The sequence below is a fragment of the Paramisgurnus dabryanus genome, chromosome 21 (genome assembly GCF_030506205.2).
Source record: "Paramisgurnus dabryanus chromosome 21, PD_genome_1.1, whole genome shotgun sequence".
NCBI classification, from domain to species: domain Eukaryota; kingdom Metazoa; phylum Chordata; class Actinopteri; order Cypriniformes; family Cobitidae; genus Paramisgurnus; species Paramisgurnus dabryanus.
In genome coordinates, this window is record NC_133357.1 from 23,320,451 (window position 1) to 23,346,971 (window position 26,521).

Sequence of the window (26,521 nt, forward strand, 5' to 3'; positions counted from 1 at the left end):
TAAAAGTGATTAATAGTTTTGAGAAGGATCTATGCCGTAGGCTGTATGTAGCCGGACATGCACCTCTCCAAAAAAAGTAATGACGTGTCAATTATACACAGACACAAGCATAAAAAAAAACTTAACACTAGTGGTCTTCACAGGTCCACTTAGAGACGAAAACCTGAGGTCCGACCCGAGCGGGTTCAACTCAAGGTTGGACAAACCTTGGACACGGGTTGTGTATAATAGTGGCCTCGGGTAATTTAAAATGAATGTGTTTTGACAAACTGACCCGAGAAGACCCGAACTATCTTGCGTGTGTGCATCGAGTCCTCCCCGTCCCTCCTCTGTTTGGATGGACCAAGCTGAGGAGCGATATTTAACTTGAGTCATTGTGTTCAGCTTTCTATTATTTCATTTACAGTACTTTTTTAATATAGCACACACATCAGGGACCTTCATAAATGTAACTGTGTACACATAGATTGTTGTTTTCAGGACGGCATGGGTAAATTATTATGACCATACAGCGAGCATGACGATTTAACTTCTACCGGCAGACTCGCCAAATGAGCTCCATTAATATTTTATTCTTTTAATATTTTAAGAACTGTGATATTTTGGGAGAAAATTAAAACTGCCCTGACCTCCCGGTCATGAAAATTAACAACCCACTCAATATGTCATCTTTTCTTTTCATTTCTACCTCACATCAGAATATTAAAACTCATCTGTGCTCAAATACAGACACATGCCTGGACAGTCGATTAATACGCTTTAATAACCTCAGTGTGCTTGTAAATGTATGTTTGCTATTATATGATAATGGTTTTTATTATAAATGCATATATGTATAAAGAATTTAGAGTAGGTTTTCACAGATTTTCCCATTTCACAGGCTAAATATAAGGAAAAATGAGCCCATACCGTATAAGCAGAACAAACCAAAGAATTCGGGTCACTCAGTACGGCAGAAATTAATTGATGTTAGGAGGGTTGACATAGATGCCAAAGTGTGCAATGGAGAATTCGGCTTCAAGTGAGCTTGAAATAACCTATTTTTTCCTTTCAGTATTCTTTGTCACCAGTTCAAACGTTTCTCTTAAATAACATCAAATCTCCCTCCCACTGCTGGCTTAGCTGACCCGAAAACATTAATTAAAAAGGCAGGTTTTCATGCATCAAGATGATGCAGTTACATCAGCAAAATGCCTCCACCTAGTGTATATATCTTAAATTACACCAACGAATAAGACAGATATATTAGGTACATCCTTATATCTGAAATCAACTGTCACACGACACAAGCTCTTGTATATGTCAAAACTAACTAATTGAAAGGAAATCCAAGATATTTCTCTTCCTCTTCTAAATATCTAATGAAAATAATAATAATTTAGCAACTGGGGCACCATGCCACCCATCAACCTGCGATAGTTTCATAGAGAGGCCAAATTTTACTGTTTTCAAAAGATGAAACCTGGCAAAAACCTTTACATAATTCCAAACAAATTTTTTTATTTTTAATTAAATATAAATATGATCACAAATTAAGCCAATCAGATCATCTCATAAACCAAAGGCTTACCTGTCGCTTGATGAAGCTGGAGGTGGTGTCTGAAGAAGTGCTGCCATCCGAACGTTTAAACCTTCCCTTGCGCTTCGGCAACTTTCGTGGTATCTATTTGAAGATATTTGCATCAAAACAAACAGTCACCCGCATTACTGTAGCTTCAATATACACAAACAAGCTTTACAGAATAAGATGCCAGTTGTTGTCGCCTGCTCTTAAAGGAGCATTTCACCCGTAAAAACATTAATCTTTATTGAAATTGCGTCATATTTGTAGTCGAAATGTAACATATATTTAGAATTTGGTACCTATTTGACCGAGAAAAGGGGTGTTTGTAGTCTCATCTCCTCAACAAAGATATTGCACATTATCATAATTCCTCCCGCTTTGACTCACAGCCTGTAAATTAACTCCTGTTAGCATTGCATTGTGAGCGAATCTTTCAAACATGGTAAGGAGCGTCACTAACGTCAGAGGTATTCAGACCAATCAATCACAACGTACAGATTAGCTGGCCAATCAGGGACACAGAGCTTTTCAAATCCATGCGTTTCAGGAAAAGAGTGAAATCTGGAGCTACAAAAATGTACGGTATGTGGAAAATAATGTGTTTTTTACCATAAACCATGCAAACACACTTTATCATACCAAATTCACAAAATAACATTGTTTTTTAGCAATGAAATAGGTGCTCTTTAAAGTTAATTTGTTTGGAGTACATAAAAGCTCATTGACAGGGTTAAACTAGTAGTGACGTTTTAAAATGTCACATAAATATCATCTAGGCAAAACTGATATAAGAAAGCAAAGCTTTTTCACTAAGACACATGATTTTAAGCTGATTTTAAAGCTTGTTTTGTCTTATTTTTAATCATTTTAAATCATCTTGAGGCTTCCTTAGAAGTGTGTTAAGGCCCCTCAGTGGCCCCCGGCCCCCTCGTTGAGAAACACTGCATTAACGCATAACATACCATAACTTTTTCTTCAATCACCTATTAGAAGCAAATCCTTTCACTTTTGGTTTTGTATGTATAATATATTACAAATGTAGCCTACTAGGGATAAGTATATATGGCAGATGACCAATGGTCTTGGGTTGGCTACAGGTGAGAACCTGCAGTGAGTGCGAGTTTACCATGCAGGTACAAAGCTAAAAGGATTTTAATACAGTTGGTCGGCAATAACTAGTAAAAGTACACTGAAAAAAGAAAGTATTAGGACTGTAAAATGAACACTGAGCGTATAGAGCTTCGCCTGAAGGAGGAGGCCTTGGCTGCGGGTGGAAATCTCAGGGCGGAGAGGAAAACAGGAATGGGAGTTTGGAGGATGATGGATAAGAGCATCGGAACATCTTAACACCTTATTAAACATACAACCGCTTGTGTTTGCTTTAAAAGCGCGATGATAACATAGCCATATTGTGTAACTGCGCTCTGCAGATACGGCATATATATTTATGAAGCGCTTTAATGGATGACTGCTCCGACAACAAGTAGCAGCAAATTAACCACTTACGACATGATATACAAACAGTCTTACCTGAAAATAGTGCGACTGAGAAGCGTTTTCCACACCAGACAGAGGGTCTGCGGAAGATTTGGACATCTTTACTTGCACCATCTATTTGAGAGCGCAGGGAGGCGGGTGCATGGATGCATTGGTGCTTATTGGAAGAAACCGAGATACGAAATACATAGGATTGTCGAGGAAGAAGAGAGTATCATGACTGAACAGTGACGCCAGTCTTTTCGAACCATATATATGCACGATCAAAAAAATCCCTCGCGTGAATAACGCTATTAAATGCACGCGCACGAATGAAACGTCCGTGTTTTATGCACGCACATTTCCTATCGATGCGTCTCGCGCCACCGTGTGTGTGTGTGTGCAGAAAACTCTCTCTCTCCCCCTAGTGCATGCCATATTTGCCCCTCATATAAGTGTCTCGTGTCTTTGTGTTTACATGGATTAGTCTTTAAGCAACACTAATTTATCACCTTGCTATCATGATATCCGGTAAATTGGGCACATCTTGATTTTCAGTGGTAAAAACCTGCAGGTGGGTGAATTTGGTGTCCAAAGTCATTAATTTAACGTTCAATTTTAACACGTTTTATACATAACATTGTACTTTTTTGTACTTTAATTATTTAAATTATTTGGTAGGTTATTCTCATTGTCATAAAACATATATTAAAGATACAAATAATGACTTCAGACAAATAATGCTAACAAGATGAACTGTAAGAAACTGCATTAAAGACCACCTATTTCATTGCTAAAAACAACGTTATTTTTGTGTAGGCTATGTGGTATAATAAATAGATACAATACATTTTTGTTGCTCCAGATATATCCCTGCCTTCCTCAAACGCTCTGATTTGTTACAAAGCTCATAGATCTGAAAAGTGCTGTGTCCTTGATTGGCCACCTTACCGGTACGTTGTGATTGGCCTGAATACCTCTGACATCAGCCGGAAATGACACTCCTTACCATGTTTTGAAGATTAGCTCACAATGCAATACTGAGAGGAGTTAAAGGGACATTCCACTTTTTTTGAAAATATGCTTATTTTCCAGCTCCCTTATGTTGCATTTACACCAGCCGCGGTAGAGGCGGCAAAAACGCGCTATTCGCGGGTAGTTGGACGCTTGAACATTTGAGTTCACTCGCTTTATTTGTGGGTGAAAGTCGCGTGTGAAATTCTAGTCTTGCGAGAAATTCACGCGGAAATACGCAAGGTCCTGATTGGTTAACGCGGCACTGAAATCTGCCGAAGTTCAGATTTTTCAACCCGCGTGTTTCCCACGGCAACGCTCAAATCCGCGCTGCGCCTACCGCGCCGCAGGATAATAATCCGCGTGTAATTGCGTCTTTGCATTGATTTAACATGTAAATCACCCGCGCTTGCCGCCTCTACCATGGCTGGTGTAAACGCAGCATTAGAGTTAAACATGTGATTTTTACCATTTTTAAATCCATTCAGCTGATCTCCGGGTCTGGCGCTAGCACTTTTAGCATAGCTTAGCACAATCCATTGAATCTGATTAGACCATTAGCATTGCATCAGGGGGGCTGGAAAATGAGCATATTTTCCAAAAAAAGTTAAATGTCCCTTTAATATTGTCTTTACTACCTTATCAATATGAGCCGAATCTTATCCAGAAAGTGGAAATGACCAAGCTGATCGATCAATTTTACCAGCGCGGCTTGAGCAGAACATAACAGATTGGTAAGGTAAGGATACTAAAACATAAAACCATGTCTGCATTTGTGATCGTAGAAATGTAAAACAACAAGCGCGACTGGTCTCAAGACCACTTTTTAAAGGTCTTGGTCTCGTCTCGGAATTGACTGCATCGGTCTCGTATCGGGCTAGGATGAAGAAGACTCAGAATTTTATATCAAGGCCACAACTGATGCCATGTCACGAAAGTATTTTTATCATTAATTATAATTTTTTTATTATTTATTTACTTATTTTTACGGTACCAATTACCCCCTCAACTCACATGTTTCTAAAATGTAACCAAACTCTACTTTAAACTAATTTCTCATAGATTTTTTCTCGTTAACTACACCTTTATGTTTATCCATGGTGGTGAGCTTGTGAGGAGTGTTTTGCCATTGCAGTTTATTCAGGTTTGGCAGATGATGTCATCATTGTTTAAGTTTCTCCCAATTATAATTTTTTGTAATTTTATTACTGAAAAACCTGCATTGTGTTAAGTGGATGGCAAACCATGGGAAGGGAGTTCTGAATAAATGGTTAGGTTGATTTCAGCTTATGTACCTTTTGCATATCGTTAACATGTACTAACCCACACACTTACATACCAAAGGAAATGTAAAATTGTGATCGGATAATAGTTGCTCTTTAAAGTCCTATTAAAAAGTGCCTCATTTTATCTGAAAGTTGCATTTTCCTTCTGTTTAATTTATCTAAATGAAACAATCTATCTAATATAAGATGCCAAAACATTTTAAATAAAATGGTTTTTATGATCTATAACTTGTGTATTATCTTCTCACAGAGCTTATTATTTGAGAGCAATACTTGATTTGTCGCACCCCTTTTATGCAGTTTTTAAAGATAATCTTCCTTTAAACTCCTCCAGCTCTTACCTTAGCAAACACACACAAATCAATTTACTTTAAGCAGATCAAGTACCCTTGTGATAACAGATTAAAACCTTTTTAATTTCTTTATGAGGAAAGAATTTTACTTGATGACCCATTTTAGCTGATATCACCCTACAGTATATAAACAGACCTGTATATGGCTGTATATAATGTTCTCTATTAGTGTAATAGTATATTTACTTGGTCTTATTTTACCCCCCCCCCCCCCAAAAAAGGCAATAGCACTTTTTTTATTTTTTTGACTGTATTTCTAAACTCTTATTACACAGCGGAATAGATATAAGAGATGACCACCACTTGTGATAACACAGCCTCATCCAGGTACTCCGAGTCATTTTAACAGGTGCACTTTATATTAAGAAAAAAATAACATATATAAGATTATATTTACAAATGATTAAACCAAAGTGAATGTTCATCTTGTTTTAGGGATGCGTCGTGTATTAAAGCAGCTAGAAAATTTTACCTCTGAAGGTTTACATCTGTCACAAAAAAGCTAATTTCAAACTCTGTAAAATGTAAATAAATTAATATAGGATTGTTTATTTAGTAATACAGGTATGTGAACCCAGGCACGTGTATATTTGTAGCAATAGTCAAAAATGTAAAGATCATTATTAAGTAAAGATCATTTTCCATTAAGATCTTTTGTTAATTTCCTACTGTAAATACATTGAAAATGAATTTATCATTACTTTTATATGTGTTGCTAAGGGCTTTATTTGGACAACTTAAATGGCCAATTTCTAAAAATATTTTGTTTTACTGCACCCTCAGATTCCAGATTTTCAAATAGTTGTATCTTGGCCAAATATTGTACAAACATACATTCAGAATGGTTTTGTGGTCCAGGTTCACATATGTTAAAATTAGTAAATGTAGTTAAGTTTTATATAAGCTAAGCTTTATCCAATTCTAAGGCCTTTACCAAGCTTTTCTCTTTCATCCACACACTGAAAAATCAAACAGTCCCTTTTTAATAACAATTTGTAAGTTTACCTGAATTTATTCCTGGAATTGAACCCACAATCTTTTATGCTACTAATGGAATGGTCTACCATTGAGCTACATGAACATTTTCAATTTCTATTCTATAGGTTAAAGTATACCTTTATTATGCCCATTTTAACAAGATGTAATGTTTCAGGTGCAGAATGTGTCTGTAAAGTTTCAGCTCAAAATACCCCACAGATCATTTTTTTATTGCATGTCCAAAATGATCCTATTTGGGTGGGAGCAAAAACGCTCCGTTTGTTTGTCTGTACCTTAAATGCAAATGGGCTCCTCACTTCCTTTGAAACAGACAGTGAGTGCTTTCTGTTAAAATAGATCTGATTAATACAGTCTGAGACAATAGTATCTATCTAGTGGACAGGGTACTCGCTGAGGGTGGAAATGCAGGACTGTAAGTGGGCGGGGCTTTATCAATGTGACCTCACATTCATAAGAGAATAAAAACAGCATGTCTAATGAGGCTGCTTTAGTTTAATCAGGATTAAAAAAGGAGATGGTGGATGTTTTTTATTGTAGGGTGGTTGTGTTCACACACTGCCAACACACATTATGTCCAAACACCTTGGAAAAGTTGATTTTGCATAATAGGTGTCCTCTAAATAATAGGTCTCTTAATCTATAGATTGTCTAGGTCATTTGCTCAAAAGAATCAATGAGAATGAATTATTGAAATATGGTTCATTGCTGTCAAACTGATAACTCTTTTCATCTATAACATCACGTGGATAGGCCTGGAAACCTATTATAGTGCATTTATGCTGTTGTCCAGCAGAGGGCAGCATTGTCATAACTTTGATATTCCTGTTTTCAACAAGCATGTAAGATAATTCAACGACCATTATTTGTTTACCCCATTCAGAATCTTTGAAGAGCAGATTACCGCAGGACTAACAAAAATATCATCATTACAGCCAACATAGAAAAAATATGAAAAAGATAAGAGGTTAGTTTTCATGTGAGGTTTATTATCACTATAAACACTTAAACTCAGACACAAAATACATTTACTGCATGCACCCGGCAGTTTCAACATTCACATCATCTAAAGCAGTGATTTACTTCATTCTTTTTCAACAGTAAACATGACCACTTCACTCTCCATTCCCATAGCCTTGGCTGAAATATTCATATACTGTACATACACTTTACTTTCTCCATAAGTTTAGGAGCATCATGGAATTGTTTGGCTACATTAAGCGCTCTTTTGTCCCTTGTGTGGTCTGTCTGAAGTTAGAAGAGACTCGTTTCACTTGATTCCAGGATTTTTGGAAGAGGTACCTGTGGATGTAAAACAGAATTTATGATGTCACAGTGATGTGTCTGTGGGGTACACTCTTAAAAATAATAGGTTCAGGCTGTGTAATTCCATAAAGAACCATTAACATCTGAAGAACCTTTCTGTTCTTTGTAGTAAATAAAGGTTCTTCAGACTATAAAAACGTAAGAAAGAAATGGTTTTCTTTCACTAAATGCTTTTTGGGAAACCAAAAATATTTTTTCTATGGCATCACTTAACCATATAGCACCTATATTTTTAAAATGGAACCACCTCACTACAGTATCACAATATTTCATTATTTCAATATTGTATTTGGACTCAAGATTGAAGAAAATTTAAGGACTGATGATATAAAGTATTTGACATTTCCTGTTAACTAGTTTTCAGCTTTAATTCTGAATATAAACCTATTAACAAATGTATGGTATATTCACACATTTTACATTTTAAGAGTGTGTTTTATTCAAACTTATAAGATTTATTCAGCATACCCCTAAAGCAAGTTGAACTTGATAATTCATGTCAGGGAATAGTGTGAATTTTCCATTTATAAATATGCATGATATTGGCATAGAAAAATACAATATATTAAAACACTTAACACGATATATGAAGAGTTACGTTGCAAAACAAGATAACTCAGTTTTTAACATTTTTGTCAAAACATGTTTATTATTATGTTATCATGTTATTATTTTGGTTTATGGTGCTACTTGCTAGCTGTATTTTAAGTTATTTTTTAAGTTATGAAAGTTTAAAAAAAAAAACAACTGGAGTTGAATTGATATTAATGGGAATGCACAACCAAAAAAAAATTCTGAAAAATTTAAAAAACGGAGTTATCTCGTTTTGCAACAAAACTCTTCATATATTGTACACTGTCTGAAAAAAAGGTCAATAAAAGGTCACTAGCTGTCACTGGGGGGGTAACCTTTCAAAAAGTACACCTTTGAGGTTTATATTACAACCCCGAGGTACATACTGGCACCAAAGAGTGCATAGTGTACATATGTGAAGTTTTAGCTCAAAATACCACAGAGATAATTTATTAAAGCAAACACTGATTGCCATAATGGTGGTTTGTTCAAATTGAAACTCAATTGCGCTGTCAATTATTTTCTCTCTCTCTCTCTCTCTGCACTAAATGGCAGTGCTGTGGTTGGATAGTGCAGATTGAGGGGTGGTACTTTTATAATAAGATCCCCTTCTGACATCACAAGGGGAGCCAAATTACAATGACCTATTTTTTCCACATGCTTGCAGAGAATGGTATACCAAAACCCAGTTACTGGGTTGATCTTTTTCACATTTTCTAGGTAGATACAAGCATTGGAAAACCCAATTATAGCACTTCAACATGGAAAAGTCTGATTTCCTTATTGCAGTAGTTATAAATAGTCGATTTTGTCAGATGATCAGATAAAATATCAATATTATTAACATCTAAAATATCAACATGGAAAAATCAGATTTTCATGATATGTCCCCTTTAAAGGGTACTGTTAGCTTGGGACCATTTTTTGACCCTTTGTTCTGATAGTGAGACTTGCACACAGCAGCTACAGTAATTGATTGTATGTTAGATAGACCTTACGTACCGCTTTTAGATAGGCCACGTTGCTCTGCCGAATCTCAGTGAGGAGCTGATCTCGAGGCGTCAGTTCCACTTTTGGTGGTTCTCGCCTTCGCGGGACTGGCTTAAGAGTCCTTATCATATCTTTAAGGTTGGGTGTCTCATCCACAGATTTTTCACACGCAGCGCGATTCTTTTTAGAAACGCTTCTCAGCTGAACATTGGCTCTTCCCTCTCTTCTCTCATCCTTATGGTTCAGATCCAGAAGTGGATTTCTTCGTTTTGGAATCTTTCTTAGCTGTACTTCCTGTAAGAGATTACCAGAGTTCGAGCTGGGTGCACGCTGTTGAGGCGAAGGATGCTTCATATTCCGAATCTGCTGAGGGGGACTCGGTTGTGGGGAAGGTTCTGGAGAATCTTGAGGAACTTTCTGAGCTTCTTGAGAACTTTGCAGTAGGGCCATTGGGATATAACCACCTAACATTTCCAGCATACCAGGAGGTAAGTTCAGAGAGTTCTCGTACATCTCTATGACCTTTCTTTGTTCTTTCGTCTGCTGGAGCTTCTGCTCCTCCATTCTTTGCTGCCTCTGACGGTCCAAGTTTCTTGTGAGAAGATTGGTGACTACCATCCGAGGTCCCGGGAGCTCAAAGTGGTAACCCATTTTCAGGAGAGTATTGTTGGCCTTGAGCAGACGAGACACTTCCATCTCTGCGTGGTGACCGAGCATGTGCCTTTGGTTGTGGAAGCGAAGTTCAGTAAGCGTTTCGTTGAATTGGAGGCAGCGTATTATCGCAACGATGCCTTTTCCTGTTATGAAATTTGATTCGATGTTCAGCGTGGTGATGCTTTTGTTCTCTCTCAGCATGTTTGCCAGTGCGAATGCCACGTTTTCATCCGCTCCGGTGTTCGCAATGCTGAAGCTCTTAACGTGCCGATTCTTCTTGAGCGCGTTGACGTAATCATGGAGCATTTCTTTGGGAATGTTTTCAATGTTGTTAAGGTTGACATCTGTGATGGAAGGGTTGTTTTTACGGATCTTATCCAAAGTTGTCTCCAAATTGGTTTCGTTCCCAGAAGGTCTCGCAGTTTTCTTAGCAAGACTATTTCCACCTAGTGCAAGTTTGGGGATTTTTAGCTTAGATATGATCCGTTCCTCTTTCTCGGGAACCCAGTTTTCATATGATGAAGGCACAGGCGCAGGCTCAGACTGGACTGAATCTGCTGTCTTCTCATTTGCTTTAGGTTCAGTCTCATTACATGATGAACTGTCAGGCTTTTTTTCAACTTCCGTATCTTCCGTCTCTTTAGGTGGTGCTACAACATCTTCTGACGTCACTTTGGGACCGTTCACCTCCAATTTCACCTTGACAGGCACTTCACTTTCTTCGTCCCCTTCCTCGACCTTAACTATCACTTCTTCAACAACATCTCTCTGTTCTCCATTAACCTCTTTGGCAGTCTTCTCATGGACATATTCCACCTCTTTAACTTGATCTTCTTTTGCAGCAAGTTCTTCTTCTTCTTTCTTCTGGTAATGACAAATTGACAGAAAGTTGAAATCTGAGGTAGACAACTTTTAAAGATAGGCTACAAATTCAGAAACACTTAATCTCTCCAGGAACTTGCTCAGAGCCTAAAAATAGCACGTCCTATTTGAAATCGCTGCATGATGGTCTGGTTGCTGTTTGATGGCATTTGTTGTTGAAACATTATTGGCCTCCTTATTGCAGTAGTTATAAATAGTCGATTTTGTCAGATGATCAGATAAAATATCGCATGACTTTAAAGGACTGCGATATTATTAATATCTAAAATAGTTTTAATCCACGTTTTCAAATATTACGTTTTAAAAATTGTGTTTCAGGTGAAATGCAAATATTTGTGCTAGTCATGTGATAGGCCACTTTCACATTAAGCACATATCTGCTAAACGCTTTTTTATGTACCCCAACTATAAACCCTTGTATGGCTTAATAGATAAACACTGGGATTGACTATATGAATGTGAAATTAAAAACAATACAACTTTTCACTTTTGTTTACATCACAATACATCAATAGGTTGCAATCAAAACCTGTTCTATTAACGCTACAGTAGGGTAAACACGGTAAGTCTTACGGTAACACAATACAATCTTGTATTAAAAATACAATAACATCAACGTCTCCTCTTCAGCCCTTTCGATATGAAACGTAGGGTAAGATAAATGATGAACAATACAAATGAAAGATGATCAAATACATTTTTGATTTGAGAGGTAAGAAGGTGGAAGTAATGAGTAAAGCATTTTCATATGAAAAACTGTAGTAGATGACCTAGTATTTACTAAAGTAATATTTCGCAACAAACATTACACGTCATCAAACCAAAATGCACCACACAGAACATAATGGCGGCCTCCATAGGTTAAAATGAGTATTACATGTTGTTGTTGTTGTTTTTTAAAGTAATTATCAGTAGTAGAAGGCAAACATAAAATATTAAAGCATACATGTCTTTACATTAAAGGTTCCCATTTAACAAGTGTGAAAACATACAAACAGGAACATTTAAAATTTTGCTAAAAAATAAAAAAACCTTTTTTTACATAAATTTAATTACGCATGAAGTTGAAGATCATAATGTGATGTGTGACTTTATTCAATCGGTATGGCATAAAATATAGTAAACCTGTATTCATAAAAACAATACCTTGCTGGGTAATATAGTTACAGGAGCTCTCTCCTCCTCCAGCATACGTTTAGATTTTTTCTCCCAGTACAGATATTCCACCAATGATCTGTGATCAAATGATCCAGTAGGAGGTTTTTCAGTCTGGTCCTTCTGTCTCATTCCGACCGGGACTCTCTCGTCTGGAGCGATCTCCTCCATCTCTTTCTGGAGCTCTTTGAGCTCCTCAGCCGACAGGCCTGCCAAAATCTCATCCTCATCGATCTCTTCTTCTGACTCCGGATCACTCGAATCTGCAATGAAATGTGTATATTTACTGCACAGCTTTATTCTGATTAGCCACTTGCGTCATTCGGTTTTTTCATTATTCCGCTTATTACAAAATATAAAAAAATAAATAAACGAATACAACGATTATAGACATAATTTTGTTTAATTTTTGCTTGAAAATGCAGATGCTACCAGGCTGATCTTACAAAAATCTGTACGTATTTTATGAGGTGGCTAATTCATATGAATTTGTACGACGAATGATTCGTACAGAAACATGTGATTATCATAAAAACAATAAGGAAACCCTACCCCTAACCCCAACGTCAAAGGGGTTAAATGTACGAATGTGGTCATATGAATTAATACAAATTAGCCACCTCGTAAATACATACAAACCGCTATGAGATAGCGTTGGATGCTACACAATTCTATAAAAAAACACGTTTTTGGTGCCATGGAGCAGGGGCGTCGGACTGGGGGTAAAACCAGTATTGATTACCAGGGCCCCAAGAGGAGAGGGGGCCCTTGAAAAGTCTGGAATATATTTTATTTTACCTGAATATTTTAATTTCCTAATTAAATTTCATAATGAATGTCAGATGAAATGTAAAGTTAGTGTATTGGCTGAATAACTGTATAAAAAACTTAAGTCTTACGGTCCCACCCCTTGCCAATTTGGTTATAGACTACATGCAATTTGAGGTGAAAGGCTAAATAAATAAACTGTATAGTAACAATGCTGTTTGCATACAAAAAAACATTATAATAGCCTAATTTGAAACATGTTTAATTTTAAATGAATATGCTATAATATTTAAAATGAGCAATAATAAGCTTGTTTGGATAAATACTAAAATGGAAAAATGGGGGGCCCATCAGGACTGCCTATGCACAGGGCCTGGGACCTTGTGCTATGCCCCTGCCATGTATTTAGCCCATCTAGGTATGGGACGGTATTAAAATTTCATATCATGATTATAGTGACCAAAGTTATCACGGTTATCAATATTATCATGGTTTCGTTAAAAAAAAGATGGAAAAGTTAAAAAATAACTAATTAAAATAATAATTTTAAGTTTTATTTTAATATGTAATATTTCATGTCCCTGAAATTATTTCTGGGGTTAAAAAATAAATCTGTCTAATAAGCTTACTGTGAATGAGTACAATACATTATCCCTTAAATGCCTTCTATGTTGCATGTGCGCGCCTGCGTCAAACTGATTCTGGCTGGACAGGATTTACCGCAAGTTTTCAAAATCACGGTAATCAAACACGATTGTAATGATAATTAAATTTTAAACGATAATACTAATCATCAGGACATTTTATCGCGGTTAATCGTGAAACCGGTAATCGTCCCATCCCTAAGCCCATCATGTGTGTGGCTGGTCATGTCAAAATAATTTTTCCGCGCGGCAAAATACGTGTCTGCTCCAGATGCGTCTAAAGGGTTTATGATAAAAGAGACACTCGCGTTTGCCAGATACTCACTTTATATCTTATGTGTATCCGAGTTTAGAGTTAAGTTACTGTCTTGTGAGTATTTTGTGAACTTCAGCTTGTCTTTTATCATAAACCCTTTTGAAGCATGTACAGCAGACACGTATTTTGTCAAGACACATGATGCATATGACGCAACAAACACATATTTTGACATGACAAGCAACACACAGGTCACTCCAAACACATATGCCATGTGCCAAATGCCTTGTTGGTGCCAAATGCCATGTTTTTGGGCTGTATTCACTGTTTCACTAAAGATTTCTTGTAGTGGAAAAATATTCTGACTAAATTATTCTTTGGGGAACCAAAATGGTCCTGTTATGGCATCTCTTTGAATAACCTTTATTTTTTTAGAAGTTTAGAAATGCTAAATACATTTCCATCATTTTAATAAACAGACAATGTCTACTGCGACATATTTAAGTCTCAAATTTCCCTTTTCGTATAGAATTTAACAGTTTAATATACAAAAGCTAGAGAAGAAAATACCTTTCTTCTGAAGAGAAGTGTCTTTCTGTCTTAGTCCTACTGGCACTCTCTCATCTGGAGCGATTTCGTCCATCTCATCCTGAAGCTCTTTGAGCTCCTCAGCCGACAGGCCCGCCAGAATCTCATCCTCATCGATTTCGTCTGCGTTTGACTCCCGACCGTTGCACACAGACATGTTCGTTCCCGAACGTTCCCAACAGAACTAAGGACACTGTTTTCCAAAAGAACAGAGCGCAGAGAGCTTTACTCAGCTCAAGACGGGACTCAAGGCCTTACACCACATGTACCATCTAAAATAACTTCCATTAAACAGAAAGTATTTATGGAACAAGCTTGGGGATATGGACGTGGTCTTTTTTCAGCAGCTTGTGCCAGCTGGACCTCCCCCTGCATTTTAACATGACTGTTCACTTAAGTGAGTGAGAGAGAGAAAGAGAGAGAGAAACAGGTGGACATGTCATTCAAATAGACGTCCAGTTTCTTCACCAGCAAACATTGAATTACACGATGACTATGAAAAGAAACTCATTGCTTCATTGTTTTTAAAGTGGACATATTCTGTCCTGGAGGGCGTCAACAGTGGGAATGTGGTGTGATTTGGAAACAACCTGTAATCCTTCACAGATCTATGGAGACAGAAATAATATCTCTCTGATGTACACAACAGGGGAAAACTGGGCGGTCAAGAAAAGCAGGGTGATGTAGTGTGGAAAGACTCCATAAACATCAGACAGTGCTGTCTGGTCAAAGTGTGTTGCAATTTTTACACACACACTTTGTTTTTGTTTTCTTTTGTGTTTGTACATACGTGTTTCTTTTTCAAAATCCAAACTAATAAGTCGTTTTTCGCTGAATGAATAAATTACTTACTTTTTTAAATTTTTGTCAAATGGACAGTACGTTTTAAAAAGGTCCTAATATGTACAAATATGTACCTTTGAGGTACCTCTAATGTATCAGGGCCGACCTTAGAGACCTTTTATTAGGTATAAAAGTGTATGTTTTGATAAGCTACTGCCACGGAGATAAGTTTTGTACCTTCATGTACATTTTTCTGAGAGTGTATGTTATACTGCCGTGGTTATCAACCCTTTTTACTTCAAGGCCCCCCTATTGCCCAAAACAATATTTGAAGCCACCCATTCACAATTTCTTCCAAAAAAACAAAACAAACAAGTTATGTGTTGGTTTTTAGTTGCCTTGGTTTATTTTAATGGTTGTTTTGTCTTATTTTAAATAATTCTGAGTCATCTTGAGACCCCTTGGAGGAAATCTGTTGTGGCCCCCGGCCCCATGGTGGAGAAACACTTGAGTTAATTTTTAATGCACTGCAAAAAATGACTTTCTTAGTTAGTATTTTTGTCTTGTTTTAAGCACAAATATCAAATATCAAAGATGCATTTCTTGATGAGCAAAATAACCTAAGAAAATAAGTCTAGTTTTAAGACAAAAAATATATCAAATTTAAGTGAATTTGTGGACTACACTGCAAAAAATGATTTTCAAGAAAAAAAAATCTTAGTATTTTTGTCTTGTTTTCAGTAAAATATCTAAAAATTCTTAAATTAAGAAAATAAGAAATAGAAAATAAGTCTAGTTTTTAGACAAGATGTATCATATTTAAGTGAATTTGTAGATAAAACCAGCAAAAAAAATCTGTCAATGGGGTAAGCAAAATTTTTTGAACATTTTTCTTAAACACTAAATTCAAGAAAAATTCAAGAAAAATTAATTTGCTTACCCCATTGGCATATTTATTTTTTTTTGCTTGTTTTATGCAAAAAATCACTTACATTTTATATTTTTGGTCTAAAATGTAGACTTATCTTCTTGGGTCATTTTGGTCATCAAAAAAAGATATTTTTACTGAAAACAAGACAAAAATACTAATAATTTTTTTTCTTGAAAATAATTTTTTGCAGTGTAAACAAGCAAAAAAAAAAATCTGCCAATGGGGTAAGCAAACAAATCTTGAACTTTTAATTCAAGAAAAAAATCAAGAAAATTTAGCTTACCCCATTGGCATATTTTTTGCTGGTTTTATCCACAAATTCACTTAAATATGATACATCTTGTCTAAAAACTAGACTTATTTTTTATGTCATTTTGCTCATCAAGAAAAAACATCATGATTTAAGAATTTTTTGATATTTGTACTGAAAACAAGACAAAAAAGTCATATTTTGCAGTGTGGATTTTTTTCTTTTTTAATATATCAGCTTTTAAATTGTTTAATAGAGCAAGATATAGACAACAAAATCTTAAGACCTTCAACACAATTAAACCCAAGACACTTTTATTAAAAAACCTTTTTGTTGAATAAATCTTAGTCCTTGATGCTGAGGAAAAGTAGTTCATCTTCTGTACACTCTCAGAGAAAAGGTACCAAAACCTTTCAAACACTACACCTAAAGAGTGCAATATGTTATTATTAAGGTATACATTGGTAGCATTTGTACAGTATACAAATTTGTACCTAACTGGTACAAATTATGGCCTTTTTGAAGAGTACTCCAATGACACAATTTTTACCATTTCTTTAAGAGTATAGCTACTGAGGATCATGTTGTAGCACCCAGACATCAATATACCAACGAGGATTTAAAAGATTTAAATGTCAGTGTAGACAGATTACACTTTTGTGAGTATAACCTAATATTATTGTTGTGTAGTAACTAATATAAATGCATAAAGGCACTCACATGTGTTATACACTCTCAGAAATAAAGGTACAAATGTTATCACTGGGATGGTACCTTTTAAAAAGGTCCTAATAGGTACCATTTTGGTATAGAGATGTACCTCTGAGGTACCAATATGCACATTTTAGGTACAAAAGTGTATAAAGGTACTGCCCCAGTAACAACTTGTGTATCTTCATGTACTTTTATTTCTGAGAGTGTACTGCGAATGTCACAGCTGAAGAAATTACAGACATCCTGAAAACAATCTTTTCATAAATTTAAATTGGTAACTTTATTTTTTATCCACTACAGTAGAAGTTTAATGCCTGGTTTCACAGACAAGGCTTTAGAGTCCCAGACTAAAATGAATGTTTGAGCTGTCTTGAGCTGAAAATAACTTGCCCTGACATATCTTAAAATATACCAGTGTCATTGTTTTGTCTCAAGATGCACACAGTCATATTTTTCTCTAAGGTTGTGTTATAAAAGTGACTTAAATATCCTCATTTAAATAAGGCATAGTTCTGATTTAAACTGAACCTTGTCTGTGAAACCAGGCCATGACGTACAATTAGATTGTAGTGTTTGAATTTGTTTTGAACTACTTGCTAAATGTAAAATAACAGTATCAAGTATTTAATCAGTTATAGAACAAACCTTTATTGCTGTAAACATATTGCTGATCTCATAAACCACGCAAACACATTGTATTATACCAAATACACAAAATAACGTTGTTTTTTAGCAATAAAATAGGTGATCTTTTACTTTCAAGAGCATGGGTTTTCAACAGGAGGTCTGGGGCCCCTCAGGGGTTCGTTGTGGTATTACAGGGGGTCCTTCAAAAAGCCTATATGAATTCAATAATAATGAAAATGAAAACTTGATTAAAATGAAAAGCATAACATTCCTAATTTCTCAGTTAAAAATCTAATCAGTAAAATTAAATGTATGTTGTATGTTAATAGTATGTCACACTGTATACCAAAATTATTATTTCAATATCTTTGTAACAAACTAACATAACAAAGTATGTATATAAATATATTTAATTTTAATTTGATTCATGTACTGGGGGTTCCTGCGCCTCCTTTCTATCCATTAAGGGGTCTTTGGTCTGACAAGGTCAAGAGCATATTGATTTTATCTATCCAACCAACCAATAAAAGGCAAATTACACGAATAAATAATAATACATATTAAAGTGTAGATGTTGAGAAGATTTTAAATAATATTTTTATTTTGAAAAAAAAAATAGTTTTTTTCAACATTAGTAATTATATGTTTTGATAATGTATATAATTATGTCTTTCAATAATATGAAAATATAGATATTGCTTGGATGTACAGGAAGTTTTAGGTAAAGCCAGCTGAGCTGAACATTATTTCTTTAGGCAAAATGTTCAATGCGTCCTCCATTGACAGCATCTGTAAAAGTGAAATGCATAGCAAGAAACAAAACGATCACATATTCAAGTGTTGTGCAGAATCTGACGTTCTTACATACAATAGCAAGTTGCACAAAAACCCACAAACACAGAATGGACACATACACATGTAAGGCAAGTAAAGGCACATTTCTGGATTTAACCAGATGACATACAGTACTAAATCAAATCCACATTTACTTTCTCATGATAGACTCAAATAATGTAACCCATTTTCTTGTTTTTAATTTCAACAGATTTTATTTCAATTAAAGGTAAAGAACACAATAAATTAAACAAAGAGAAAAAGCTAAATGTCCGATGGTTTGGAGGGATTCGATATCAGTTTTGCCTGGCACTTGGCCCAAAGACATGTGAGGTCTTAAAGCTTGCACAAACTGCCAAGCATCCATTTCCCAAAAATCCACACGACAGTGGCTGGCCTTGTAAATGATCAAGAGTAATGGCATACAGTAGAGCACATCCATTAAAACTTGAACATGTTTCCAAGGGCAACAGAATTAAAGCTGCGATACTTCTTGAAAAAAGTGGCTCTTCATAACGTAACATAATCTGTGCTTCAAAGTACAGGGTAAAAACAAAAAAATCAACCAAGCAAATCACTGTTTGATCAAAGCTTTGCACCTGCACACCAAATCGAAACAAAATCACTAAATGTATACAACGTATACCAGATTATTATTTTTTTTGGTATAATATTCATTACTTAGTGTACGTTAGTAATATAGAAGCGCGTGTTGTAGACCTTTCTGTCAACGCTTAAGTAAATTAAGCTTTCAGAGAAAGTTTATCCTTCGTAAATGAAACGGAAAAAGACAACAGAAATGTTTCAAATATCACTCAGAAAAGCATGGAACTGGCACAATAGAATTACTTCTCAAAGCCACATGGCTTGCTGTCCATAGAAAGGCAAGATTGGAAAAGTTTACACTTCGTTTTTCAAGAAAGAAAATAGTCAAATCAAACAGATAATAAAGCTTAGCATCCAGCACTTAATAATAATAATAATAATAACATTAATAGTGATAACAGTAACAATAATAATTACAACATCAACAATAACCATAATAATTAAATTTGTTAATAATAGTAAGTAAAGCATAATAAAGCATTTTATTCCCATTGTCAAATATTCTGGCACAGATTGTTAAAACAATATGGTGTCAAAAGACATTCATAATCTCGGCACACATGCACACACACACGCACACACATTCTCTGTTGGTACATGAATAACAAAATGTTAAGAGACAAGCAATCTCTCTTTCTCTCTCGCATGCACGCACAAACAAACAAACAAAATAAATAACCATTTAATCCCAAAAAGTGAACAGCAATTTCACTTTACAGCACACATCAGACCTGGTCTTTGTATCATAATGGACTAAACACAAAGAAGAAAGAAAGATCAAAGCTGTGGTTCACTCCGATTCAAAAAACCGATGCATATATTTTCCAGAAATGTTGAGAGAAGGCATGATATCTCCCTGTCTGTTTTAATATTCTCGAGGCAGACTCTATAAAATATGATGGCAAAGTTGCACAGAAATGCAAAATTTGTAAAACGAGAGAGAGGGTCCAGAGGAGAGAGAGTTTGAGTTCGACAGCCCCTTACCCTGCGCCCCACACCGAACCTACCAAATAGGGTTTGCAAACACAGATTTGCATACATTTGTTTTTTTTTTAAGAAACACGGCACACTGAAAAGCCTCTGTATAAAACCGAACCTATCCCTGACAGTGTCCACTATGGAATGCAAATAATGAGGAAATATTACAGCGGGACAAAAAGTAATATTCCCGTAAGTCTATTTTCTCTCTCATCCAGTCTCCCTCTTTGTACATCTGTTGAAGACGTTTTCTCTCCCATAATAGAGAGAATAAAGATTGTTGAGAACTAGAAATGTTTTGTTTCTGCATAGTGTTTGCACATCTTTCCCCAAAAGACATAAATGAAACGTTTCACTTAGATTTATCTATATACATGATTTTCCCTCACTGATAGAAATGTTTAAGGAAAAGAAAATTGCAACGAAATAAAACATTACAAGGCATACATTATAATTAGCAAACTTAGCACAAATGTCCATACATAACAGTCATAAGGACATACTGTATATCCTTAAAGGTAGGTGCGGTCACCATATATATATATATATATATTTATATATATTTATAAATCGGAATAAAAATGTAAACCACAGAAACAGGGAATCGAATAGTCAATGTTTATTTTTTAAAGTGCAAGTCTGTTGCAGTTTCAACAATGTGCCAAAAAGAACGATGCCAGTCTTCCGATGTGACCTTCTCATTAACTGATAAGCCAGCGCCCTCTGGTGGTGACTGACCGTATGGCAAGAGCACACTTTCGTACACTTTCGACCCATCGATGCATCGGTACAGATTTTGGACGATCTTCAATCTCTTTTGTCTGAGGAAATAGCAAACACATACACAGAAACCCGTTTGGTCCTCACGTAGGAAGAAAGGAGACGACAAACCAAAGCCTGGGTCAGAAGCACACAGAGTCCTGGCGAAAAGACTCTCCACCGTCTCTCCTCTGGCAGCCTTGCGGGCATCTCAAGGATCTCCGACTCAAGGAAATCCGATTGGCCCACCTTAAGCGTATCTCCTTGCAGGAACAGGTGGTTGATCTTGGTCTAGGCTCTAAGACTAAGAGATCCAACTATAGTCTTTCTCACTTACTGCCCTGGCGTCTCCCTCCAGAGCCGAGTCGCTCTCCTCTTTCCCATCGTCTATTGCTCTGTCGTCTCGCTGAGACATCCCTGAGCCTGCCCTCCATTTCCCATTCTCCTCATCCCCGTCGCCATCTCCCATCAGCTCCGCCTCTCCCATCATCTCATCCTCCCCGTCACCATCGGCGGTGTCGTCAGGGAAACGGTGGTCACCGGGATACAAGAGCTCTTCTTCCGGGGAACCGTCCTCCCCGTTTTGGTCCAACAGGGCAGCCATGCCCCTTCCCGAGCAGTCTGCGCAGACGCCGTGGCGGCGAGAACCGTGCTTGATGCCCACGCTGGCGGCAGACATGAAGACACGACTGCACACTTTACACACATACTTCTTGTCCTTGCTGTGCACCTAAAACGAATGAAAAGACAAAACTTTATATTACTTTTGTAAAAATGTAATTTTATGAAAGATTAAATGTTACACCTTATTTTGCTGAATAAATTGCTGTTCATTTTTCCATTTTTATTAGAAACAAAAATAATACTACTGATAAAGACTTTTAAATGGATGAAAAATTAATTAATTTTTATTAAAATAAACCAAGCAAATATGCTAATAAATTCTTGAAATATTTACTTAAAATCTCAAGGGGTACGTCAAGTAAATATGTTAGAGCAAGGAGGTTTGGCTTACAAAAGTTTGAAAAGCCCTGGCAAACAGCATAGTAATTTACTCAAAGGCACTAATATAAAAATATTATGGCAATGCCAAGTTATTTGATTTGTAAGTGTTAAATGCGTGTACTCAAAATGTCTCGAACCATTTCAAATAACAGTAAACTGTGTATCTGCAATCTGCACTCGCTTCACTGGGGAAAACATTGCAGCCAAGCGCCGTCTCTTGTGTAGACCTTTGAATTTTCTCCACATTATACCCAAGCCAGCATATAGTTTGCGATCCGTCCGTGGTGTGAATCGTGAATAATGCAACGTTAGGTGTTAAATGTTTCAGCGCTAAGCAGAAGAGCCGCTCGCTGTCTGTTATCATGTCACACTATTACAGACCCTTTGATATGCTCGAAACCAGAGCTAATTTCTGTGGCACATCTCTTAGCCACACAGCACCAACTGCTTGTGCCAAAGCATGTTTGTATGTGCCTCCCATGAGAAGAGACAGTAAATACAGGCTTTAAGGAGAAAAGAGAGGAGGTGTTAAAGAGCGCTGGCAATAATAAGGGCAGGGAAAAGCTGAGATAAGAGGGGTTTATGGGATAAGGCACAATCGTATATTTAATAGGTGAGTATCCCACACAAACATCTTTACAAACAGCACATTTGCTCTCTAACCTTGAATGCACACACATTTGAATTCTACTGTAGGCTTCAGAATCTGTAATATTCTGTGAGTTATATTTTTATCAAATGTTTAGTAGATTTGTTTCGTTCATTTAGCCAGCCAATTATATTTTATTCAATCTGCAAGGAATTTGTATTTTTCAGAGGTTAAATATTATTAAAGTTTAAATATTATTTCATTTATCATGACACATACAGGATTCATTATCACTAACCGTATACAAGATACGATGGAATGTAGTGTCACATGTATTTTATTACATATTAATTAACTATTATTGCAGTTGCAAAAAAAAAGTACAGTTTTATGAATACAATACAGAATTGTAAAATATATATAAAATAAAATTGCAAACATTACCGACTGTTGTAAAATAAGCTTAATAACTTTGATCCTTTTTTATTTCTTTGACTGAAACTCAGAACAAATAAATAAGTCGTCTAAAACAGGTTTAAAATGACCCAATGCTGGGTTGTTTCAACCCATAGTTTGGTAACAACATCCCTGCAATATATAACTTTTAACCTAATAGTGTGTTCTGTATATAAAGGGCACATATTATGGCCATTTTTACAACATGTAATATAAGTCTCAGCCCAAAATACCCAACAGATCATTTATTATAACATGTCCAAAATGCCACTATTTGGGTGTGAGCAAAAAAACACCGTTTTGTGTGTGTAGCTTTAAATGCTCAGGAGCTATTGCTCTTTGCTTCCTTACCAAAAGAGATGATTTGGTTAAAATAGATCTGATTTCGCAAAAAAAAAAAAACAGAACAAATTGCAGACAATGTCCAATTCACTGAAGGAAGAAACTATGATAATACAAGACTGTTAGTCAGCGGCTGTGGGCGGGGCTTAAGCAGTGTGACATCACATTGCTAAAAGAATCAAAAAAGCATGTTGAAAGCATTTTCAATTGTAGGGTGGTTATAACTTGCAGAATATTACAGAAAAATTTGAATCTGCCAACACCTTGTAAAAGTGGATTTTGTATAATATGTGCCCTTTAAAGGTCCCCTATTTTGATATAATAATATAAGTATTCAGTGTTCCTAGAGTTTGCATGTGAAGTTTTAGCTCAACATACCGCATCGATAATTTATTATATAATGTTTTTGTGGGTGTCCCTTTAAATGCAAATGGGCTACACTGTAAAAAAAAATCCGTAGAAATTACTGTTGCCAGTAACTTACCGTAGATTTAAATGTATGTTATTTACTAGCAAGAGTTTGTTCAAAGTTAAATAAATTTTAAATATTAACTTAATATTAACTTAAGTCATGCAGAGCATTCTGGGAACCAGAAATCATCATCAACCTTTTTCGTTTTTTTCTCTTTTCCCAAAAATGCTTTGCTTGATGCTGTTATTTTAGTTTTACTCTGTAAAGACAAAGACTTGAAAGTGTTTATTTAACTTTGAACAAAATGTTGCCAATAAATAACATAAATTTAAATCTACTGTAAGTTACCGGCAACCAGCTGCAAGTAACATTTTTTTTACAGTGTGGCTTTCCAGAGGAGGGCGGAGTTTCATGAAGTCGTGCTGCAGATCTATCAATCATTCTCTCTCTGCTTCATGCGCTGTTTTAATCCTCATCTTTATAATGATCTGGAGACACATATTGATTTTCTAACACATTATAAAAGTGAATTCTGACAATAGGTCCCCTTTAAAAACAACCCAGCCTTTAGTTTTAGAGTGCACTTCAAATCAAAATCATTGCTGTAAACTATAGGATCAAAGTTCTTGTCCTTATTATACAGTAATTAATTTTGAAACAATTCTATCTTTATTTGCTCTATTTTATCTATATTTTACAATTCTTTATTTATGTCTGAAAACCTTTATTTATCTGCAATTTTTCCTTTAGTTTAGCCCAAATGTTCCATAGAATTCCATAAGACCCAGTTTATTCGGTTTTACCGCACACTGGCGCCCCCCATTGGCTCTGTCTCCTCTACTGAACTCACCAGAGTATGGCGCTTCATGTGTTCCCTCCGGGTGAACTTCTTCCCGCAGATCTCACAGGGATACGGCCTCTCACCCGTATGCGAGCGCATGTGCCTCTTCAAGATGCACTGGTGCATGGCGGAAAAACTGCAGTATGGGCACTTAAACTTCTTCCTGATCACCGTGAAGTCATTAACTGTGAACAGACAATGAGAAATAACTCTAATCAGAAGCAGAAAAAACACACACAGGTGAAACTTCTGCAAGCCTTCTTACTTTAACTCTTTCTATTGAATGAAATCCATTTAATGAACAGACAGCACTGCTGCCATGGAGGCCATTCATGTTAACCAAAATTATTTTAATGGGAAATAAATGGCAAAATTATTTTAATGGGAAAAGTCTGGGCTATAGTTATTTCAGGAAAAGGGAACCGGTTCAGGAATGCGTCCGGGTCAAAAATGCAAGACACAATGAAACGGAAGTAGTGATTGTATTATTTTCCCCGTCGTGACATATATCTCAGTAAAACGGAGAGAAAAAGGTAGGTCGGGACTTGAATTTGTCCATTGAGAATTGATTGGATCATTTGAAGTTGGGTCATGTTGCAATAGGCTTTATGCCCAGCTGCACTACTTCCTGAACTTCAGCCAGCTCCTTGTTTCCTGTCTTCCATTATTGGACAAACTGATTAATCCAGGTGTGCCTGACCTCAGTAGTCACCACAACAATAATCAGACACACCTTGATTAATCAGTTTGTCCAATAATGGCAGACAGGAAACAAGGAGCTGGCTGAAGTTCAGGATGTAGTGCAGCTGGGCATAAAGCCTATTTGCCAATCGCTGCGATTGTTTTCCAGGACCCACCTTTCCGCCATTCCTCGTGATCAGAAGTAAAGAGAGATTGTTTCAAGGAGGTAAGGAAGTTTTTGAATTGAAAATGAATTTAAAAACTTATTTAAAAATATTTAAATATATAAAGTTTTAAATAGAATTTTAAAATAATAAAGCAATTTTTTTTTTTAAATATCAGTTTTTAATTTCAATTTCATTGTGACTTTAAAAGAAAATGAAACTTGTTTTAGAGGCATTACGCTGTTTTGCATGTGAATGTTATTTTCATGAAAATTTTGCACATCTAACCCTAAATCTCATTATAGTAATGTAAAAAATCTCTACTATAATGTCAAAATTATATATATATTGTTACAGTAAATTATAGACCAATATTTGCACATCATGGTAGATGTGTTTATACTTACTAAGTAAATATTTGACAGTATTTCTTTTTAACTGAGAATCTGATGGCAAAAATCATGAAATCATGCAAAAATGTCAAACTAAGACTTGGATTACAGTAATGAGAGTTTGCGGGTAATAATTTGGTCATGATGATACTATAATGTAACATAAGAAAGCTTTATTATCTTTCCACAAACTATAATTGCCTTTTAATTTATTTCCTTTTTTATCTTTTTGGCCATTTGTTTTTTTTAGATTAACCCTAAACAGTCAAGTTCAACATGACTGCCACTTTCACATCAATGATGTCTTCCCTTCACTGAAAATATGGCCAGTATGCTTTTCTAGCATTGACAGACATTCAAGAGGGAACTCACACTACCTCACCTGCCCTTAGCTACCCAAACCAACCCCAAAAGACAGTTTCCTTAGCAACCGCAGCACAGAACCACAGATTTTACCACTTAACAAAGAAAGATGATAAAATAACACAGACTAACACAGCTTGCTATTGTTTGCTGAACAATTACTGCACAAAATATCAACCCAAACTTGCAATTCCACATCACATGTTCTCAGATGCATTTTCTCAGATGTTTCATACAAAGCGACAACAAAGCAGAGTTGATGTGATTTT

At 35.9% G+C, this 26,521-nt stretch overlaps 3 protein-coding genes across 6 annotated transcripts in view; all 3 read right to left on the bottom strand.

Annotated features, from left to right (window-relative positions):
- The window catches only part of cacnb3a (calcium channel, voltage-dependent, beta 3a), an 86,293-nt gene extending 82,592 nt beyond the window's left edge, over positions 1-3,701 (bottom strand). The window contains exons 1-2 of one of the 3 annotated variants that reach the window (XM_065286305.2): positions 3,095-3,700; positions 1,571-1,663 (exon numbers count right to left, since the gene is read on the bottom strand). In XM_065286305.2, coding sequence (XP_065142377.1) covers positions 1,571-1,663; positions 3,095-3,175 — 174 coding nt within the window. In that variant the 5' untranslated portion in view covers positions 3,176-3,700. Of the gene's footprint in view, positions 1-1,570; positions 1,664-3,094 lie in introns of all 3 variants that reach the window. The other 2 variants (XM_065286306.2, XM_065286307.2) reach the window with 2 other exon arrangements.
- Positions 3,702-7,657: 3,956 nt separating this feature from the next.
- Positions 7,658-14,869, bottom strand: lmod3 (leiomodin 3 (fetal)). Of its 2 annotated transcripts, none has more exons than XM_073812980.1 (4): positions 14,508-14,869; positions 12,261-12,532; positions 9,591-11,093; positions 7,658-7,991 (listed from the first exon to the last, which is right to left on the bottom strand). In XM_073812980.1, exons 1-4 carry the CDS (start codon positions 14,680-14,682, stop codon positions 7,944-7,946), a joined length of 1,998 nt encoding a protein of 665 aa, XP_073669081.1. In that variant the 5' UTR covers positions 14,683-14,869; the 3' UTR covers positions 7,658-7,943. The 2 variants fall into 2 exon arrangements, with proteins under 2 accessions (XP_073669081.1, XP_065142380.1); XM_065286308.1 differs by having other exon boundaries at positions 9,591-11,096; positions 14,508-14,868.
- Positions 14,870-18,514: 3,645 nt separating this feature from the next.
- zbtb46 (zinc finger and BTB domain containing 46) overlaps positions 18,515-26,521 on the bottom strand; it is a 100,579-nt gene continuing 92,572 nt past the window's right edge. The window contains exons 4-5 of the mRNA XM_065286312.2: positions 24,662-24,837; positions 18,515-21,737 (exon numbers count right to left, since the gene is read on the bottom strand). Of these exons, the coding sequence (XP_065142384.1) occupies positions 21,312-21,737; positions 24,662-24,837 (602 nt within the window). The 3' untranslated portion in view covers positions 18,515-21,311. The remainder of the gene's footprint in view (positions 21,738-24,661; positions 24,838-26,521) is intronic.

Coding starts and splice junctions, on each gene's coding strand:
- lmod3 (XM_065286308.1), bottom strand. CDS start 14,682: ATGTCTGTGTGCAACGGTCGGGAGTCAAACGCAGACGAAATCGATGAG. Junction 12,533..14,507: donor CACTTCTCTTCAGAAGAAAG/GTATTTTCTTCT, acceptor ATTTCATTGCAG/ATTCGAGTGATCCGGAGTCA. Junction 11,097..12,260: donor TAACTATATTACCCAGCAAG/GTATTGTTTTTA, acceptor TGTCATTACCAG/AAGAAAGAAGAAGAAGAACT.